General features: G+C 49.4%; 1 protein-coding gene across 1 annotated transcript in view; it reads right to left on the bottom strand.

Annotated features, from left to right (window-relative positions):
- The window catches only part of POLQ (DNA polymerase theta), an 87,453-nt gene extending 70,797 nt beyond the window's left edge, over window positions 1-16,656 (bottom strand). Inside the window, exons 1-4 of the mRNA XM_068165981.1 lie at window positions 16,395-16,656; window positions 9,478-9,660; window positions 7,030-7,160; window positions 5,657-5,813 (exon numbers count right to left, since the gene is read on the bottom strand). Coding sequence (XP_068022082.1) covers window positions 5,657-5,813; window positions 7,030-7,160; window positions 9,478-9,660; window positions 16,395-16,656 — 733 coding nt within the window. The remainder of the gene's footprint in view (window positions 1-5,656; window positions 5,814-7,029; window positions 7,161-9,477; window positions 9,661-16,394) is intronic.
- Window positions 16,657-17,946: the final 1,290 nt, after the last annotated feature.

Below are 17,946 nucleotides of genomic sequence, written 5' to 3'. Positions count from 1 at the left end.
AGAAAAGAAGAGGAGGGAGGAAAAGAAAAGAAGAGGAGGGAGGAAAAGAAAAGAAGAGGAGGGAGGAAAAGAAAAGAAGAGGAGGGAGGAAAAGAAAAGAAGAGGAGGGAGGAAAAGAAAAGAAGAGGAGGGAGGAAAAGAAAAGAAGAGGAGGGAGGAAAAGAAAAGAAGAGGAGGGAGGAAAAGAAAAGAAGAGGAGGGAGGAAAAGAAAAGAAGAGGAGGGAGGAAAAGAAAAGAAGAGGAGGGAGGAAAAGAAAAGAAGAGGAGGGAGGAAAAGAAAAGAAGAGGAGGGAGGAAAAGAAAAGAAGAGGAGGGAGGAAAAGAAAAGAAGAGGAGGGAGGAAAAGAAAAGAAGAGGAGGGAGGAAAAGAAAAGAAGAGGAGGGAGGAAAAGAAAAGAAGAGGAGGGAGGAAAAGAAAAGAAGAGGAGGGAGGAAAAGAAAAGAAGAGGAGGGAGGAAAAGAAAAGAAGAGGAGGGAGGAAAAGAAAAGAAGAGGAGGGAGGAAAAGAAAAGAAGAGGAGGGAGGAAAAGAAAAGAAGAGGAGGGAGGAAAAGAAAAGAAGAGGAGGGAGGAAAAGAAAAGAAGAGGAGGGAGGAAAAGAAAAGAAGAGGAGGGAGGAAAAGAAAAGAAGAGGAGGGAGGAAAAGAAAAGAAGAGGAGGGAGGAAAAGAAAAGAAGAGGAGGGAGGAAAAGAAAAGAAGAGGAGGGAGGAAAAGAAAAGAAGAGGAGGGAGGAAAAGAAAAGAAGAGGAGGGAGGAAAAGAAAAGAAGAGGAGGGAGGAAAAGAAAAGAAGAGGAGGGAGGAAAAGAAAAGAAGAGGAGGGAGGAAAAGAAAAGAAGAGGAGGGAGGAAAAGAAAAGAAGAGGAGGGAGGAAAAGAAGAGGAGGGAGGAAAAGAAGAGGAGGGAGGAAAAGAAGAGGAGGGAGGAAAAGAAGAGGAGGGAGGAAAAGAAGAGGAGGGAGGAAAAGAAGAGGAGGGAGGAAAAGAAGAGGAGGGAGGAAAAGAAGAGGAGGGAGGAAAAGAAGAGGAGGGAGGAAAAGAAGAGGAGGGAGGAAAAGAAGAGGAGGGAGGAAAAGAAGAGGAGGGAGGAAAAGAAGAGGAGGGAGGAAAAGAAGAGGAGGGAGGAAAAGAAGAGGAGGGAGGAAAAGAAGAGGAGGGAGGAAAAGAAGAGGAGGGAGGAAAAGAAGAGGAGGGAGGAAAAGAAGAGGAGGGAGGAAAAGAAGAGGAGGGAGGAAAAGAAGAGGAGGGAGGAAAAGAAGAGGAGGGAGGAAAAGAAGAGGAGGGAGGAAAAGAAGAGGAGGGAGGAAAAGAAGAGGAGGGAGGAAAAGAAGAGGAGAAGAAAAATCTTTACATGGCTGCTCTGTTGTCATCCTATCTCCTGCAAATGAATTTCTAATCCATTTGACACCTCCACCATACCTGTAAGATGGTAGAAAGACTGAAAATAACAATGTCTAAAAGGATTTCTGAGAATCAGCAGCTGGAAACAACAGACCAGAGCATCCTCTGAGGAGAAAAACAGAGCCACTACAACTCAGCCACTCAGCATGCCTCCTGCAGCGATCCCAACCAGCAGCACTATGTTCCCTTTCTGTCCAGCTGACAGGGTCACAGGGACATGGAAGAGGCTGAAGAAAGGGTAAAGGAAAAAAAAAAGCAGGGCATGGAGGACACCAGGCTTCATTAGTTCTGCTGCTGTGGACTTTATTGCTCCTTGTTGGTGCAGCTATATGACATCTTATTGGGGCAGCTAAAATAGCAGGAGCTTAAGGGTGAATGTGACCTTATATTATGTTTCCATGCTGCTTTTCCTTCTCATTTTTTTCTCTCCTTCCTACATATGTTCCTGCTCCCTCCGTCTGTTTTCTCCCTCCCTTCTCTTTCAAGTGACTTAAGTTAGAAATGAGTGCTGCACAACTTCATCAGCCTCCAGTACCAACTCCCACCCATCCAGCTCCTTCCTGTACTTCCTCTGTTCTGTGCTCACTTGTAAAAGAACAGCAATTCACTGGTCACCAAATAGGTAGTTATTGGGCTATCAGAAAAAGTTGCTTCCTGCTTCCTCATGTAACAGCTTGTCTGAATTCTTTCAGAAGCTGAGACTGGACACAGTAATCAGATAGCTACCAAAGCAAAACTCATGCAGGTTATCAGTCCAGCCTGTGCCAAGCAGCAGCACATTTTAATTCTCAAAAGGAAGCACAGAACACAAGTGGTACCTACAGCCCTGAGCACTGGGAATGATGCAATTTGTTCTATACCTTCTGCTGCTACTCAGCTCTATCACATGTCCACTACCTGGACTTCAGCAAGGCCTTTGACACTGCCCCCCACGGCAAATACCTGACCAAGCTGTCAGCCCCTGGCTTAGACAGGAGCACTCTGAGCTGGGTTAGGAACTGGCTGGAAGGCTGAGCCCAGAGAGTGGTGGTGAATGGTGCCACAGCCAGCTGGCAGCCAGGCACTAGTGGTGTCCCAAAGGGAGCAATGCTGGGCCCCATCCTGTTCAATACACCTATTGATGATCTGGATGAGGGATTTGAGTCCATCATTAGGACATTTGCAGATGACACCAAGCTGGGGGCAGGAATTGATCTGTTAGAGGGTAGAAGTGGCTCTCCAGAGGGACCTTGCCAGGCTGGACAGAGGGGCAGAGTCCAAGGGCATGAGATTGAACACATCTAAGTGCCAGGTTCTACACACTGGCCACAACAACCCCATGCAGTGCTACAGGCTGGGGTCAGAGTGGCTGGAGAGCAGCCAGGTAGAGAGGGACCTAGGGGTACTGGTTGATAGGAGGCTGAACATGAGCCAGCAGTGTGCCCAGGTGGCCAAGAAGGCCAATGGCATCCTGGCCTGCATCAGGAACAGTGTGGCCAGCAGGAGCAGGGAGGTCATTCTGCCCCTGTACACTGTGCTGGTTAGGCCACACCTTGAGTCCTGTGTCCAGTTCCGGGTCCCTCAATTTAAGAAGGACATTGAGACACTTGAATATGTCCAGAGAAGGACAATGAGGCTGGGGAGAGGCCTTGAGCACAGCCCTGTGAGGAGAGGCTGAGGGAACTGGGGTTGTTTAGCCTGGAGAAGAGGCGGCTCAGGGGAGACCTTATTGCCCTCTACAACTACCTGAAGGGAGGTTGTAGCCAGGAGGGGGTTGGTATCTTCTCCCAGGCAGCCAGCACCAGAACAAGAGGACACAGTCTCAAGTTGTGCCAGGGGAGGTTTAGGCTGGATGTTAGGAAGAAGAAGAAAGAGAGATTGGCTATTGGAATGTGCTGCTCAGGGAGGTGGTGAAGTTGCCATCATTGGAGTTGTTTAGGAGGAGACTGGATGGGCTGCTTGGTGCCATGGTTTAGTTGATTAGATGGTGTTGGGTGATGGGTTGGATGCAATGATCTTGAAGGTCTCTTCCAACCTGGTTTATTCTATTCACTGCTAAAACATCCTGAAAAGTACCTGAGAGCTATGTTACACATCTGCTGTAGAACAACCAGGCTGCTTTAAGTCCACATCCTGCTCTGAATGACAAGCAGGGAGGATTTGATCATTTTTTTCATACAATTAACCCAGTAATTTTTTAATTTCAAGTTTAAACCAAGGGGGGGGGAAAAAAAACCCCAAACAGCTATCAGAACAGCACATTCCAAATCCACTCCCAGCTGACAGGTTGAGAAGGCAGCAGATTCCTCTCTAATCTGCTTTCCTAAACATTTCTCCAGCATCTGTGTCAAGAGGCAGCACAATAAGAGGTGCATCAGCCCCTGTGCACCTGGATGTTCCAAACTGACACACATTACTCCTAATCTGCAACACAAAATTGCTTCTTAAATGCTTCAATAGAGCAAAGAGAGCTCTGCCAGGCAGAGGATTTGAGTTTCTCTCAACAGTTTCCAGAGACAAGGTGAGCTGTCGACAGGGGCTTCATGGCAACAAAAGGAACGGCTCAAGCCCGAGGTGGAATCCAGCCAGAACTCCAGCTATCTCCCAAGAACTCTTCTCAGAAGATAAAAATCAACCTTGTTGCAAACTGGGCTAAATTTAGAATTAATTAGCAGACAAGGTCTGAACCCTGCAGTTTCAGACAAGTCTGCTTTAGGTGACAGGCAAACCAGCGTCTGCAACTCTCACTTGCATTTTGCAGCTTCTTCAAAAGCTGGGCTCCAGACAGAGCCTTTGTCAATTGCTTAAAGACTGATGTTAAAGTCCAATGGATTGAAAATAAAAGAAATTAGATAAAGAAAAATATTGTAGATAGGATAGGATAGGATAGGATAGGATAGGATGGGATAGGATGGGATAGGATGGGATAGGATAGGATAGACCAGGTTGGAAAAGACTTCAGAGATCATCAAGTCCAACCTATCACCCAACACCATCTAATCAACTAAACCATGGCACCAAGTGCCCCATCCAGTCTCTTCCTAAACACCTCCAGTGATGGTGACTCCACCACCTCCCTGGGCAGCACATTCCAATGGCTAATCACACTTTCTGGGAAGAATTTCTTGTTCCTAACATCCAGCATAAACCTCGCCTGGCACAGCGTGAGACTGTGTCCTCTTGACCTTATTGCTGTCTACAACTACCTGAAGGGAGGTTGTAGCCAGGAGGGGGTTGGTCTCTACTCCCAGGCAACCAGCACCAGAACAAGAGGACACAGTCTCAAGTTGTACCAGGGGAAGTTTAGACTCGAGGTGAGGAGAAAGTTCTTCACAGAGAGAGTCATTTGCCATTGGAATGTGCTGCCCAGGGAGGTGGTGGAGTCACCATCCCTGGAGGTGTTCGAGAGGGGATTGGATGTGGCACTTGGTGCCATGGTCTAGCAGCCATGAGCTCTTGGGTGACAGGTTGGACTTGATGATCTTTGAGGTCTTTTCCAACCTTACTGATTCTATGATAGCTTTATTGAACAGAAACAATATTATTGAAACGAAAAGAGGAGCAAACTGGACCAGGAAAGCACATCTCTCTCCAGGTGCACACTGAAAACATCAGGTTCCTTCAGGTTTAATATCCCCTCTCAAACACAAAATGAACACTATCATTAGCTAGTGGCCATCAGGGCCACAGTGACCTAGAAGAATATGGTACAAGGACAGAGGGCTTGGAGCAAACTGCAAGAGAGAAATTAATGTCACAGCCCTTCTAGTCACCATGCCTACCCCCAAAAGCTCTCTCTATTTATTCCACTTATCTGTACCCAGATAAGCACCAAACACAATTCCTCTTCTTCCCTCAGCTAAGTGAAGATAAACCACAATCTCTGTTCAAAACACATGAATGTATGTACAGTCTTGAACTCAAACCTATCCCAGACCTTTACATCAATTTCATTCATTAGAAGACAAATTCTAGCTCTGGGAATCACTGCTTATTGCATCTAATCCCCATCCTTGGATAGTCACTCCTCTCAGACAAACTAAAATCTGCAGCTTCCAGCTACCCATTCCAGTTGCTGAGGATAGAACAGTCCTGACTGCCTTCCTAAAGCCAAACCAGAGGTGTTCTGGAGGATGAAAAGCAGCTCCATTTTCCTATCTGGCATATCTGCCAGATACAGAACTGAGCAAGCACAAAGTATCCCATGATTTCACATGTACTCAAGAGTATGTAACAATCCCCATCCCCACAATGGTCAGTCAAGCCTTAGTATGTTACCCAGTGAGTCCATTTTGTTTTCCTCTATTAGCCTGTTGATAAGACTGTTGGCTTTCTCAATGGTGCAGACAGCAACATCCAGGGCAGAGAAATGTCCAGCAGGAGACATGCTTCCCATGTAGCCTTCAACTCTCACATCCACCTCTTGAAACAGAGCCTGTTTTGCAAGGATACAGAATGTCACACCAAGGTTACAACTGCATTGTGATCAGCACCGTGTGGAGTCATCTAAAAGCCTGCACCCTACAGCCACAATTTCTAGAGAATAGAACAGAATAGAATAGAACAGAAAAGAATAGAACAGAACAGAACAGAACAGAACAGAACAGAATAGAATAGAACAGAAGAACAGACCAGGTTGGAAGAGACCTTCAAGATCATTGTGTCCAACCTATCACCCAACACCATCTAATCAACTAAACCATGGCACCAAGCACCCCATCCAGTCTCTCCCTAAACACCTCCAGTGATGGTGACTCCACCACCTCCCCAGGGCAGCACATTCCAATGGCCAATCTCTCTCTCTCTATGAAGGATTTCTTCCTAACATCCAGCCTAAACCTCCCTTGGTGCAGCTTGGGACCTGGTGCCCCGGTGGCCAAGAAGGCCAATGGCATACTGGCCTGTATCAGAAACAGTGTGGCCAGCAGGAGCAGGGAGGTCATTCTGCCCTGTACTCAGCACAGATTAGGCCACACCTTGAGTCCTGTGTCCAGTTCTGGGCCCCTCAGTCTATGAGAGATGTTGAGTTGCTGGAAGATGTCCAGAGAAGGGCAACAAAGCTGGGGAGGGGTCTGGAGCACAGCCCTGTGAGGAGAGGCTGAGGGAGGTGGGGTTGCTTAGCCTGAAGAAGAGGAGGCTCAGAGGAGACCAAATTGCTGTCTACAACTACCTGAAGGGAGGTTGTAGCCAGGTGGGGGTTGGTCTTTTCTCCCAGGCAACCAGAACAAGAGGACACAGTCTCAAGCTGCGCCAGGGGAAGTTTAGGCTGGATGCTAGGAAGAAATACTTCCCAGCAAGAGAGATTGGCCATGGGAATGTGCTGCCCAGGGAGGTGGTAGAGTCACCATCACTGGAAGTGTTTAAGAGGAGACTGGATGAGGCACTTGGTGCCATAGTTTAGTTGGTTAGATGGTGTTGGGTGATAGGTTGGACTTGATGATCTCGAGGGTCTTTTCCAACCTGGTTTATTCTATTCTAACTTACCTTTTATCTCCAACTTAGAATGAGAGCAAATTTTTAAACTCTCTAAATTATCCTTTGTGAAGAAACTCCGAAATTTACTTTTTCTTTCCTGAAAGCCATGCAAAAACTTCTTACTGCTTAAAAGGAGTGACCCAATAAATACATACCCATAGATTTACTCTCCTTACCTGCAGATAACATTTTTTCTCCTTGGCCACAGAGACAAAGGGCAGGATAAGAAGAGCTTTCTTACGCGTCTCCAGAACTCGCTTCAAAATGAGTAATTCTGCCACAAGAGTCTTTCCTGCACTGGTGGGAGCTGGGAAATGAACACACACAAGAGTTGGGGTGGGTTTCACAAACTTTTAAAGTTAAAAGAATACTACAAAGCTAAGGAATGAGCATCATAAAACTACCATGGAAAGCAGTTACTGGATAGCTTGGGGCAAGACTCTTCGAGTGATGCCACTCTCCCACAGCTACAACTACATTTACAGCTACCTCCATAAAGGATCAAGAAGAATAGAATAGAATAGAATAGAATAGAATAGCAATAGACCACATTGGAAGAGACCTCAGAGATCATCAAGTCCAACCTATCACCCAACACCATGTAATCAAATAAACCATGGCACCAAGTGCCTCATCAAGTCTCTTCTTAAACACTTCCAGTGATGGTGACTCCACCACCTCCCTAGGCAGCACATTCCAATGGCCAATCTCTCTCTCTGTGTAGAATTTCTTCCTATCATCCAGCCTAAACCTCCCCTGGTGCAGCTTGAGACTGTGTCCTCTTGTTCTGGTGCTGGTTGCCTGGGAGAAGAGACCAATCCCCTCCTGGCTACAACCTCCCTTCAGGTAGTTGGAGACAGCAAGAAGGTCTCCCCTGAGCCTCCTTTTCTCCTGCCTAAGCAACCCCAGCTCCCTCAGCCTCTCCCCACAGGGCTGTGCTCCAGACCCCTCCCCAGCTTTGTTGCCCTTCTCTGGACACCTTCCAGCAACTCAACATCTTTCCTAAACTGAGTGGCCCAGAACTGGACACAGGACTCAAGGTGTGGCCCAACCAGTGCTGAGCACAGGGACAGAATGACTTCCCTGCTCCTTCTGGCCACACTATTACTGATACAGGCCAGGACATTTCTCTTCCAGCTTCTTCCATCACGTTTGTTTCCTCATCTCTGCTACAGAAGCAACAGTAGCTCAGTGATAAGCCAAAGGAAAAAAGTCCAACCAAACAAAACAGCCCCAAAACCCCCTACAGTCAACTGCTCGGCTACCACCTTACTGACCTAGCCCATAAATACATTTATCCCTCCTGCCTGGCAAGCATTGCTGTAGTCATCTATCATCCACAGAAGACTGGAGAGATACCATGCACATGGGGATAGCCTGCATTAGGAATAGTGTGGCCAGCAGGAGCAGGGAGGTCATTGTGCCCCTGTACTCTGCTTTGGTTAGGCCACACCTTGAGTCCTGTGTCCAGTTCTGGGCCCCTCAGTTTAAGAAGGATATCAAAAACACTTGAAGGTGTCCAGAGAAGGGCAACAAGGCTGGGGAGAGGCCTTGAACACAGCCCTATGAGGAGAGGCTGAGGGAGCTGGGATTGTTTAGCCTGGAGAAGAGGAGGTTCAGGGTGACCTCATTGCCCTCTACAACTACCTGAAAGGTAGTTGTAGCCAGGAAGGGGTTGGTCTCTTCTCCCAGGCAACCAGCACCAGAACAAGAGGACACAGTCTCAAGCTGTGCCAGGGGAGGTTTAGACTCGAGGTGAGGAGGAAGTTCTTCACCGAGCGAGTCATTTGTCATTGGAATGTGCTGCCCAGGGAGGTGGTGGAGTCCCCATCCCTGGAGGTGTTCAAGAGGGGATTGGATGTGGCACTTGGTGCCATGGTCTAGTCATGGGGTCTGTGTTGATAGGTTGGACTCGATGATCCTCGAGGTCCTTTCCAACCTAAGTTATACTGTGATACTGTGATACTGTGATTACCCAGCAATCAGGCCCAAAGTCTTCTGGTATCAAACAAACAAAACTGAAATCCCAGCCTAAGAAAAATCACCCACTCCTCTTCTACATTCTTCATCCTCCCAGTGCTGTTCTGTGACCTTCTTCCCATGGAGAGGAGACACTCAAGTGGTCCTTTGCAATGGATTTCCAGTCCACCAGTCCTACTTCTCCTTCTGTACCCTGCCCTCCCCCCCCACCCCTAACCTTAGACCAGGTGAAAAGAAATAATAGAGGGACTGAAAAAAGTAGACAGTAAATAACATTTTCAAAAGCATTTGTATCTAACATTGTTGTTATCATTCCATGGCTGGGGAAGATAGTCTTGAATTAAAAGAATTAAAAAGAGAGAGAGTAATCATTAACTGAGTCCTAATTATCAGTTTCTAAAGGAAAATTGGAAGGGAAAATATAGGTGGAAAGTCTCTCCTCACATCTGGAAAGGAGTCCATTAAGCCAGGTCTGAGGCACAGCAATAGAACAGATCTTAATGGGGGGGCTCTCCATTGCAATAAAAACCAAAAGAGGACCTCAACCTTTCCATCTGCCAGATGAGAAGCCTTCAGCACCAGGATGCTTTTGCATAGGGCACTGGGAATGTCAGGGGGTCTGGTTTTGCCATGTGATTACATACCTGAGTAAACTAGGTTCTTCCCTTCCAGAACTCGCCCGAGCATGAGGCATTCTGCTTGCCATTCAAACATCTGCACGACTCCCAGGCTATGGTATTTGTCCAGGACTGCTTTGGGAAGACCCCAGCTTGCAAGGAGCAACTTGTCTGCTAGGTCTTCAGGAACATTCACCTGCTGATGCTGCCCTGTGGGAGGAGAAAATAAAACAGTTCAGAGTATCATCCTTGAATGTCGAGTCAGTCATCAGCAAGTTTGCAGATGACACCAAGTTAGGGGCAGATGTTAGTCAGTTAGAGGGTGGAAAGGCTCTGCAGAGGGACCTCGACCAACTGGACAGATGGGCAGAGTCCAATGGGATGGCATTCAACAAGTCCAAGTGCCATGGGCTGCACTTTGGCTACGGCAATCCCATGCAGAGCTACAGGCTGGGGTCAGAGTGGCTGAGAGCTCCCAAACAGAGAGGGACCTGGGGGTGCTGATCGACAACCACCTGAACATGAGCCAGCAGTGTGCCCAGGTGGCCTGCATCAGGAACAGTGTGGCCAGCAGGAGCAGGGAAGTCATTCTGCCCTGTACTCTGCTTTGGTTAGCCACACCTTGAGTCCTGTGTCCAGTTCTGGGCTCCTCAGTTTAAGAAGGACACTGAAACACTTGAATGTGTCCAGAGAAGGGCAACAAGGCTGGGGAGAGGCCTTGAGCACAGCCCTGTGAGGAGAGGCTGAGGGAGCTGGGATTGTTTAGCCTGGAGAAGAGGAGGCTCAGGGGTGACCTCATTGCCCTCTACAACTCCCTGAAGGGAGGTTGTAGCCAGGTGGGGGTTGGTCTCTTCTCCCAGGCAACCAGCACCAGAACAAGAGGACACAGTCTCAAGCTGCACCAGGGGAGGTTTAGACTCGAGGTGAGGAGGAAGTTCTTCACTGAGAGAGTCATTTGTCATTGGACTGTGCTGCCCAGGGAGGTGGTGGAGTCATCGACCCTGGAGGCGTTCAAGAGGAGGTTGGACGTGGCACTTGGTGCCATGGTCTAGTCATGAGGTCTGTGTTGATAGGTTGGACTCGATGATCCTCGAGGTCCTTTCCAACCTAAGTGATACTGTGATACTGTGAATCTGAGGTCAGGATTGACTTAAAGGTCCAACCCCTCCACAAGCTCCTGTGTTATGAAAAAAGGGAACAAGAAACTATTTCCCCTGTATTTGTTCACCCTTTCCTATGGATGTTTCACAATTTGTCATACCTCCTGACATAATTTTTTCAATTTCTCTCCTATAAGTTTAGGAAAGATGTTGAGTTGCTGGAAGGTGTCCAGGGAAGGGCAACAAAGCTGGGGAGGGGTTTGGAGCACAGCCCTGTGAGGAGAGGCTGAGGGAGCTGGGGTTGCTTAGCCTGGAGAAGAGGAGACTCAGGGGAGACCTTATTGCTCTCTACAACTCCCTGAAGGGAGGTTGTAGCCAGGTGGGGGTTGGTCTCTTCTCCCAGGCAGCCAGCACCAGAACAAGAGGACACAGTCTCAAGCTGCACCAGGGGAGGTTTAGACTCGATGTTAGGAAGAAATTCTTCCCAGAAAGAGAGATTGGCCATTGGAATGTGCTGCCCAGGGAGGTGGTGGAGTCACCATCACTGGAGGTGTTTGAGAAGAGCCTGGATGAGGCACTTGGTGCCAAGGTTTAGTTGATTAGATGGTGTTGGGTGACAGGTTGGACTCAATGATCTCAAAAGTCTTTTCTACCTGGTTAATTCTATTCTATTCTATAAGATTTTCTACATTTAAATCATGTCTTCAACAAACTCTGCCTCTGATATTTGCTTTTGAGACAGAGCAGCTATTACCAAATACACACTCAAACACAGAGTCCCAGCACTGATTAATATACCAGCATTACAATGTATTTCCCATCTGAGCCTCATCCATACTGTCTCCTTTTTTAACTACTGCTACAGAGACTTCAGTAATCCTCACAGATTACTGAGCTGCCCAGGCTTTTTTTTTCTTGCTCTAGGGATAAATTTACAAAGCAACAGAAGCCCAACAAGCAGCTCAAGCTACTCCTTACAATGTGCATTACTCCAATTCATCAAGGCTTGATTAGTATCTTCACCACGCTGCCAGCTCCTCTGGCTTAATTAAGTTTCTTGCTGCTTATTCTTTATCTTTACAACCCTAAATAATTTTAGGCTGGCTACAGATATTGCCTCTTCCCCTCCCTCCTCTTCTCTTTTTACAGATCATTAAGAAATCTCTCTTTTTTTTTGGTCCTTTTCTTAATCTGAGACCAAAAACATTCAGTTTTCTGACCCACAGGAATGCCTCCCTTATCACCCATGGCAGCATTTCATGAAAGGCATTGTTGAACTGAGCTGGGATTGTTTAGCCTGGAGAAGAGAAGGCTCAGGGGAGACCTCATTGCTCTCTACAACTACCTGAAGGGAGGTTGTAGCCAGGAGGGACTTGGTCTCTTCTCCCAGGCAACCAGCACCAGAACAAGAGGACACAGTCTCAAGCTGCACCAGGGGAGGTTTAGACTCGAGGTGAGGAGGAAGTTCTTCACGGAGCGAGTCATTCATCATTGGAATGTGCTGCCCAGGGAGGTGGTGGAGTCACCATCCCTGGAGGTGTTCAAGAGGGGACTGGATGTGGCACTTGGTGCCATGGACTAGTCATGAGGTCTGTGGTGACAGGTTGGACTCGATCCTCGAGGTCTCTTGCAACCTTAGTTATACTGTGAAAAACAAATACACATCTGTGCCCATCCTGCTACAGGCACATCAGCAAAATTCTTGAGAGCATGAAGGCAAGCTAGATCAGAAATACCAGCATGGGTAAGCAGCCAGTATTTTTAGTCTCAACAAGCCTAAAAATCATAGATTCAATAAGGTTGCAAAAGACCTCAGAGATCATCAAGTCCAACCTGTCACCCAACACCTCATGAATAAGTAAACCATGGCACCAAGTGCCACGTCCAATCCCCTCTTGAACACCTCCAGGGATGGGGACTCCACCACCTCCCTGGGCAGCACATTCCAATGGCCAATTACTCTTTCTGGGAAGAACTTTCCCCTCACCTCCAGCCTAAACCTCCCCTGGTGCAGCTTGAGACTGTGTCCTCTTGTTCTGGTGCTGGTTGTCTGGGACAAGAGACCAACCCCCACCTGGCTACAACCTCCCTTCAGGTACTTGCAGAGAGCAGTAAGGTCTCCCCTGAACCTCCTCTTCTTCAGGCTAAACAACCCCAGCTCCCTCAGCCTCTTCTCACAGGGCTGTGTTCCAGACCTCTCCCCGGTTTTGTTGCCCTTCTCTGGACACCTTCACGAATCTCAATGTCCTTCTTAAATTGAGGACCCCAGAACTGGACACAGGACTCAAGGTGTGGCTTAACCAGTGCTGAGTACAGGGCAGAATGACCTCCCTGCTCCTGCTGGCCACACTCTTCCTGATGCAGGCCAGGATGCCATTGGCCTTCTTGGCCACCTGGGCACACAGCTGGCTCATGTTCAGCCAGCTGTCAACCACTACCCCCAGGTCCCTTTCTGCCTGGCTGCTCTCAGCCACTCTGACCCCAGCCTGTAGCTCTGCATGGGGTTGTTGTGACCAAAGTTCAGTACCCAGCACTTGGACTTGTTGAATGCCATCATGTTGGACTCTGCCCATCTGTCCAGCCTGTCAAGCTCCCTCTGCAGAGCCCTTCTACCCTCCAACAGATCAACTCCTGCTCCCAACTTAGTGTCATCTGCAAATTTACTGATGATGGACTCAATCTCCTCATCCAGATCATCAATAAAGATATTGAGCAGGATGTCAACTGCCTTGTTGAGGTTGACCCCAGCGTAGCTGGCACTGGTGCATGATCATTCTATCCTGCAGAAACATAGAAAAAGCTGATATGCCTTGGTTCTGAAAGCTTTGTTTCACTTTGTATAACCAAAGTACAGTACAAACACTACACAAGACGCTGAGGACCATCATAACAGCATAAAGCAGAACAGGCTTCCCAAAGGGAAATTAAGAGGAGACCAGGTTTGTCTGTCCTAAAATGTGACTAATGTGACAAAATTAGGATTCAGAAACACACACAAAGAAAACAAATATGTGATGGAATCTCAGACTTCTTTCCTAATGGTAAAATCAATGAACTATGCATAAAAAGATAGATTGAGTAAAGGATAAAATGATTCTGCTGTTGGAGAATATTTGTAAATTAGCTTTGAACAAGAGCTTGAAAACTTGGGCCTCAGGGCTTCTTAAAGATCTGTGTACAGAAGCACACCCCTGGCACTAGCCTCTTGTTTACCAAACAGAAAAATGTTAGGAAACAGTCACAGAATCACAGTATCAGTCAGGGTTGGAAGGGACCACAAGGATCATCTAGTTCCAACTCCCCTGCCATGGGCAGGGACACCCCACACAAATCAGCCTGGCCAGAGCCTCAGCCAGCCTGGCCTTAAACACCTCCAGGGACAGAGCCTCAACCACCTCCCTGGACAACCCATTCCAGGGCTTCACCACTCTCATGGGGAAGAACTTCCTCCTCACCTCCAGCCTCAATCTCCCCACCTCCAGCTTCATTCCATTCCCCTAGTCCTATCACTACCTGAGATCCTGAGCAGTCCCTCCCCAGCCTTCTTGTAGACCTCTTCAGACACTGGAAGGCCACAATGAGGTCACCTGGGAGCCTTCTCTTCTCCAGACTGAACAGCCCCAATTCCTTCAGTCTGTCCTCACAGCAGAGGTGCTCCAGCCCTCTGATCATCCTCCTGGCCCTTCTCTGGACACCTTCCAGCACCTCCACATGCCTCTTGGAATAGGGGCTCCAGAACTGGAGGCAGTACTCCAGGTGGGGTCTCAGCAGAGCTCAGTAGAGCGGCAGAATCACCTCCCTTGACCTGCTGGCCACACTTCTCCTGATGCAGCCCAGGATCTGACTGGCTTTGCAGGCTGCAAGTGCACACTGAGAGCTCCTGTTGAGCTTCTCCTCCCCCAGCACCCCCAAGTGTCTCTCCTCAGGGCTGCTTTCCAGCCAGTCCCTGCCCAGCCTGGATATATGCCTGGGACTGCCTCGACCCAAATGCAGGACCCTGCACTTGGTCTTGTTGAAGCTCATGAGTCATAACACGGAAGATACACATTATGGGTTAAAAGCACTGGGCACTGGATTTCTCTGAAAGAAAGCCCTTTTGGAATGCACAGCAAGTTGGGCACAGGAGTGCCACTTACTGAATGGTCTTTGAGGAGCTGTCCCTGTGGAAATATGTAAATTGCCTTGCTCAGCTCCATTTGCAGAAGCTGCCAAAACTTTATCTTGCAGAACATAAACCGCGTCAGGGAGAAGATGTGACATGACTGGAGAAGAGGCTGAGAGCTGTAAATGTTTGACAGAGTTATGGGGGGGGGCGGGGGGGGGGGGAGGAAAAGAGATGAAATTACAAGATATTATATAAACATCTTGATTTTAGATGTTATATACACCTTGATGTTGCACAGATCTTGATTTCTCTCCCAACTCAAGAGCAGAATAGAACAGAACAGAATAGAATAGAATAGACCAAACTAGGTTGGAAGAGACCTTCAAAATAACCTGGTAAAACATACTGCATCCAGCAGCATCACTTTAAGTGGTCCTGGCTGGTAGCAGGACCACTTTATGTGACATCTTGCCACAAGATGTTTATATAACTCAAGTTAATTTATATAGAATAGAATAGACCAAACCAGGTTGGAAGAGACCTTCAAAATAACCTGGTAAAACATACTGCATCCAGCAGCATCACTTTAAGTGGTCCTGGCTGGTAGCAGGACCACTTTATGTGACATCTTGCCACAAGATGTTTATATAACACAAGTTAATTTATATAACAGCCTGTATAGCCCGGCAAGATGTCATATGAAGACAACACTGCTATGCTTCTCTGCATTTGCCGCTATCAGGGCACCAGCCAGGACCACTTCAAGGGATGCCTCTAGACACAACACGTTTTATCAGCTTACTGTATTCCGGAATAAATTTAACAACGCAGGTAAACCTCAGCCCGTTTACCAAAGCATACAGACTGTACAGATTGTTGTATTATGGCAGCACCTAGAGGCCAAGCCAAGAACAAGGCCCACCCTCAAATGGCATAAAATGAAGCGAGCCCCATCTCGGAAGCTGTCACCTGGAGCTTTTTGCCACAAGCACCAGGTTGGAAGCGTTCATAGACCATGCGCTTTCTTAACTCTCCTCAACTAAACAGCGAATGGAGCACGAAGACCTCTTGCTTCCTATTTGTACACTGCCACCTCCGTTAACAGAAGCACTTAACCTCAGCTGCAGACACTGCCCTCAAGGGAGAAAACCTTTATTTTTATTTAGAATAAACCAAACCAGGTTGGAAGAGACCATCAAGATCATCAAGTCCAACCCATCAACCAATCCAACCCACCCAAACAGCTAACCCATGGCACCAAGCACCCCATTAAGTCTCCTCCTGAACACCTTCAATGACGGCGACTCCACCACCTCCCCGGGCAACCCATTCCATAGTGCAATCACTCCTTCTGTATAGAACTTCTTCCTAACATCCAACCTGAACCTCCCCTGGCGCAGCCTGAGACTGTGTCGGATGAGACTGAGACGGATGAAGAGTCTGTGCTTCTGCCCGAGGGCAGCGAGTCGTACCCAGGGCAAAGACAGGGCACCATGGGCCAGGAGAGGTTCCTGGGGCCCTTAACCCCTTCCTGTACGGCCCGGCCAGCGCCCCGGCCCGCCGCCCTACCACTCGCTGGAGCCACCTCAAAGCCATGCTGCCGAGCAGGACAGCGGCAGGACAGCGGCAGCCCGGCTCCGCGGCCCTGACCCCGGCGGCCCAGCGCCCTCTCACCCAGACGCGCCCCGCTCCAGGACCCAGGAAAGGGAAGCGGGGGGCGCGCCCTCCTGCGCCCGTACCTGCAGAGCCGGTGCCGGGGCTCCCGCTGCCACGCAGGGAGCGGTCGAGGCCGGGAGGGGGGCTCAGCACAACCCCACGAGGAGCGGCGGAGCCGAGCGGGGGGCTCAGCACAACCCCACGAGGAGCGGCGGAGCCGAGCGGGGTAGTCCTCCCTGCTCCGCGGGAGACGGCCGGGCCGTCCGAACTGCTGCTGCGGAGCCTCGCAGCCGAGGCTGCGGCGGCGCCGTTAGGAGAGTCGCCGCCATCTTCCCGCCGCGCCATTCAAACCCCAGCACCGCCCCGCGGCGCGGCGGAGCACGCACCGCCCCTGCACGGCTGCCCGCGGCCCCGGGGCACGGAGCGATGCCGCGGGGCGGCCGCCCGAGCGGTGGCCTCGCTGCCGGCCACCTCGGTGGTAGCGGGCAATCACAGAATCGTTTTCGTTGGAAAAGGGCAAAATACCATCGAGTCCAACCATTCTCTAACTGCCGGCTTGTAGGGGACCGGAAATCATTATATATGTGGCTCGGCATTGTTGGGAGAATCGTTTGGGGTATGGGGAGCTTGGCACTTTGTCCCATGTGTTCGACCGATGCGCTTTGGGGCTTGGGAGGCTCCGTGGCCAGACTTTGTGTCCCTGGCGGCAGAGGTGACACAAAGACAGTTCGCAGCCCCGCCGCCGGCGCACAGTTTAGAGCCCCGGAGCCTGCATCGAGCCTGCGCCGCGCCGTCGAATCAGAGCGGGTCACTACCTTTAGCAACAGCGTCAGACTACAGAAGGCGCCACAGTGTGGCGGGCTAGGAGAACTGCAGGGAAAGAAACTGGGAAGGACTGCTTGGGGATGTGCTAGCCGGGAGTCATTGCCTGCCGAGAGGAGCCGCTGCTGGGGGAAAGCCGTTTCGCGAGGGATGCGCATGCGAGGAATCGGTTGCTGAGAAGTCAGAGGCTAAAGACCGGGACCGTGTAGAACCCCCCTGGTGCCTGCCTCCCTGCCTGCCGCAGAGAGCGAGCTGCCGTCCTGCCTGGCCCCGCTCGTGTCATCCCCACTTGACCACCGCGGTATTTGTATCTGCAGCCTGTCAGATAAACCGGTTTGACACTTGACTCCGTTTGAATCTTAAGTCTATTCCTGAGAGTGTAAAGGTCTAATCAGTTAAGGTCTGAGGACAAACTGTCATGCAAGGCAGTTTAACTTCTGCCAACTTATCCTCCGTTGCACTGCCACACCAGGGATGGGGATTCAACCACCTCCTTGGGGAGCCTGTTTCATTATCTGGGAACCCTTTCACTAAAGTTTCTTAGAATAGCCGACCTCTCATGGTGCAACTTGAGGCCACTATTGCTCGTCCCATTACTTGTTACTCTGGAAGGAGACCAACTCCCACTTCACTAACTCATTTTAGGGAGTTGCAGGGAGCAAGGTCTCTTCTCCAGACTAAACAATCCCCATCTCCTCATCTGCTCCTCACAAGTCCTGTTGTTCTCCAGCCTCATGTTCAGCTGTCAGTCAACACCCCATCTTTCTCTGCTGAGCAGCTTTCCAGCCTCTCTTCCCCAAACTCGGAGCATTC

The sequence above is a fragment of the Melanerpes formicivorus genome, unplaced genomic scaffold, assembly GCF_026170545.1.
Source record: "Melanerpes formicivorus ecotype bairdi unplaced genomic scaffold, bMelFor1.0.p_v2 SCAF_95, whole genome shotgun sequence".
Classification (NCBI taxonomy): Eukaryota; Metazoa; Chordata; class Aves; order Piciformes; family Picidae; genus Melanerpes; species Melanerpes formicivorus.
The sequence above is the reverse complement of the archived record's forward strand: the minus strand, read 5'-3'. Positions and strand labels throughout refer to the sequence as shown.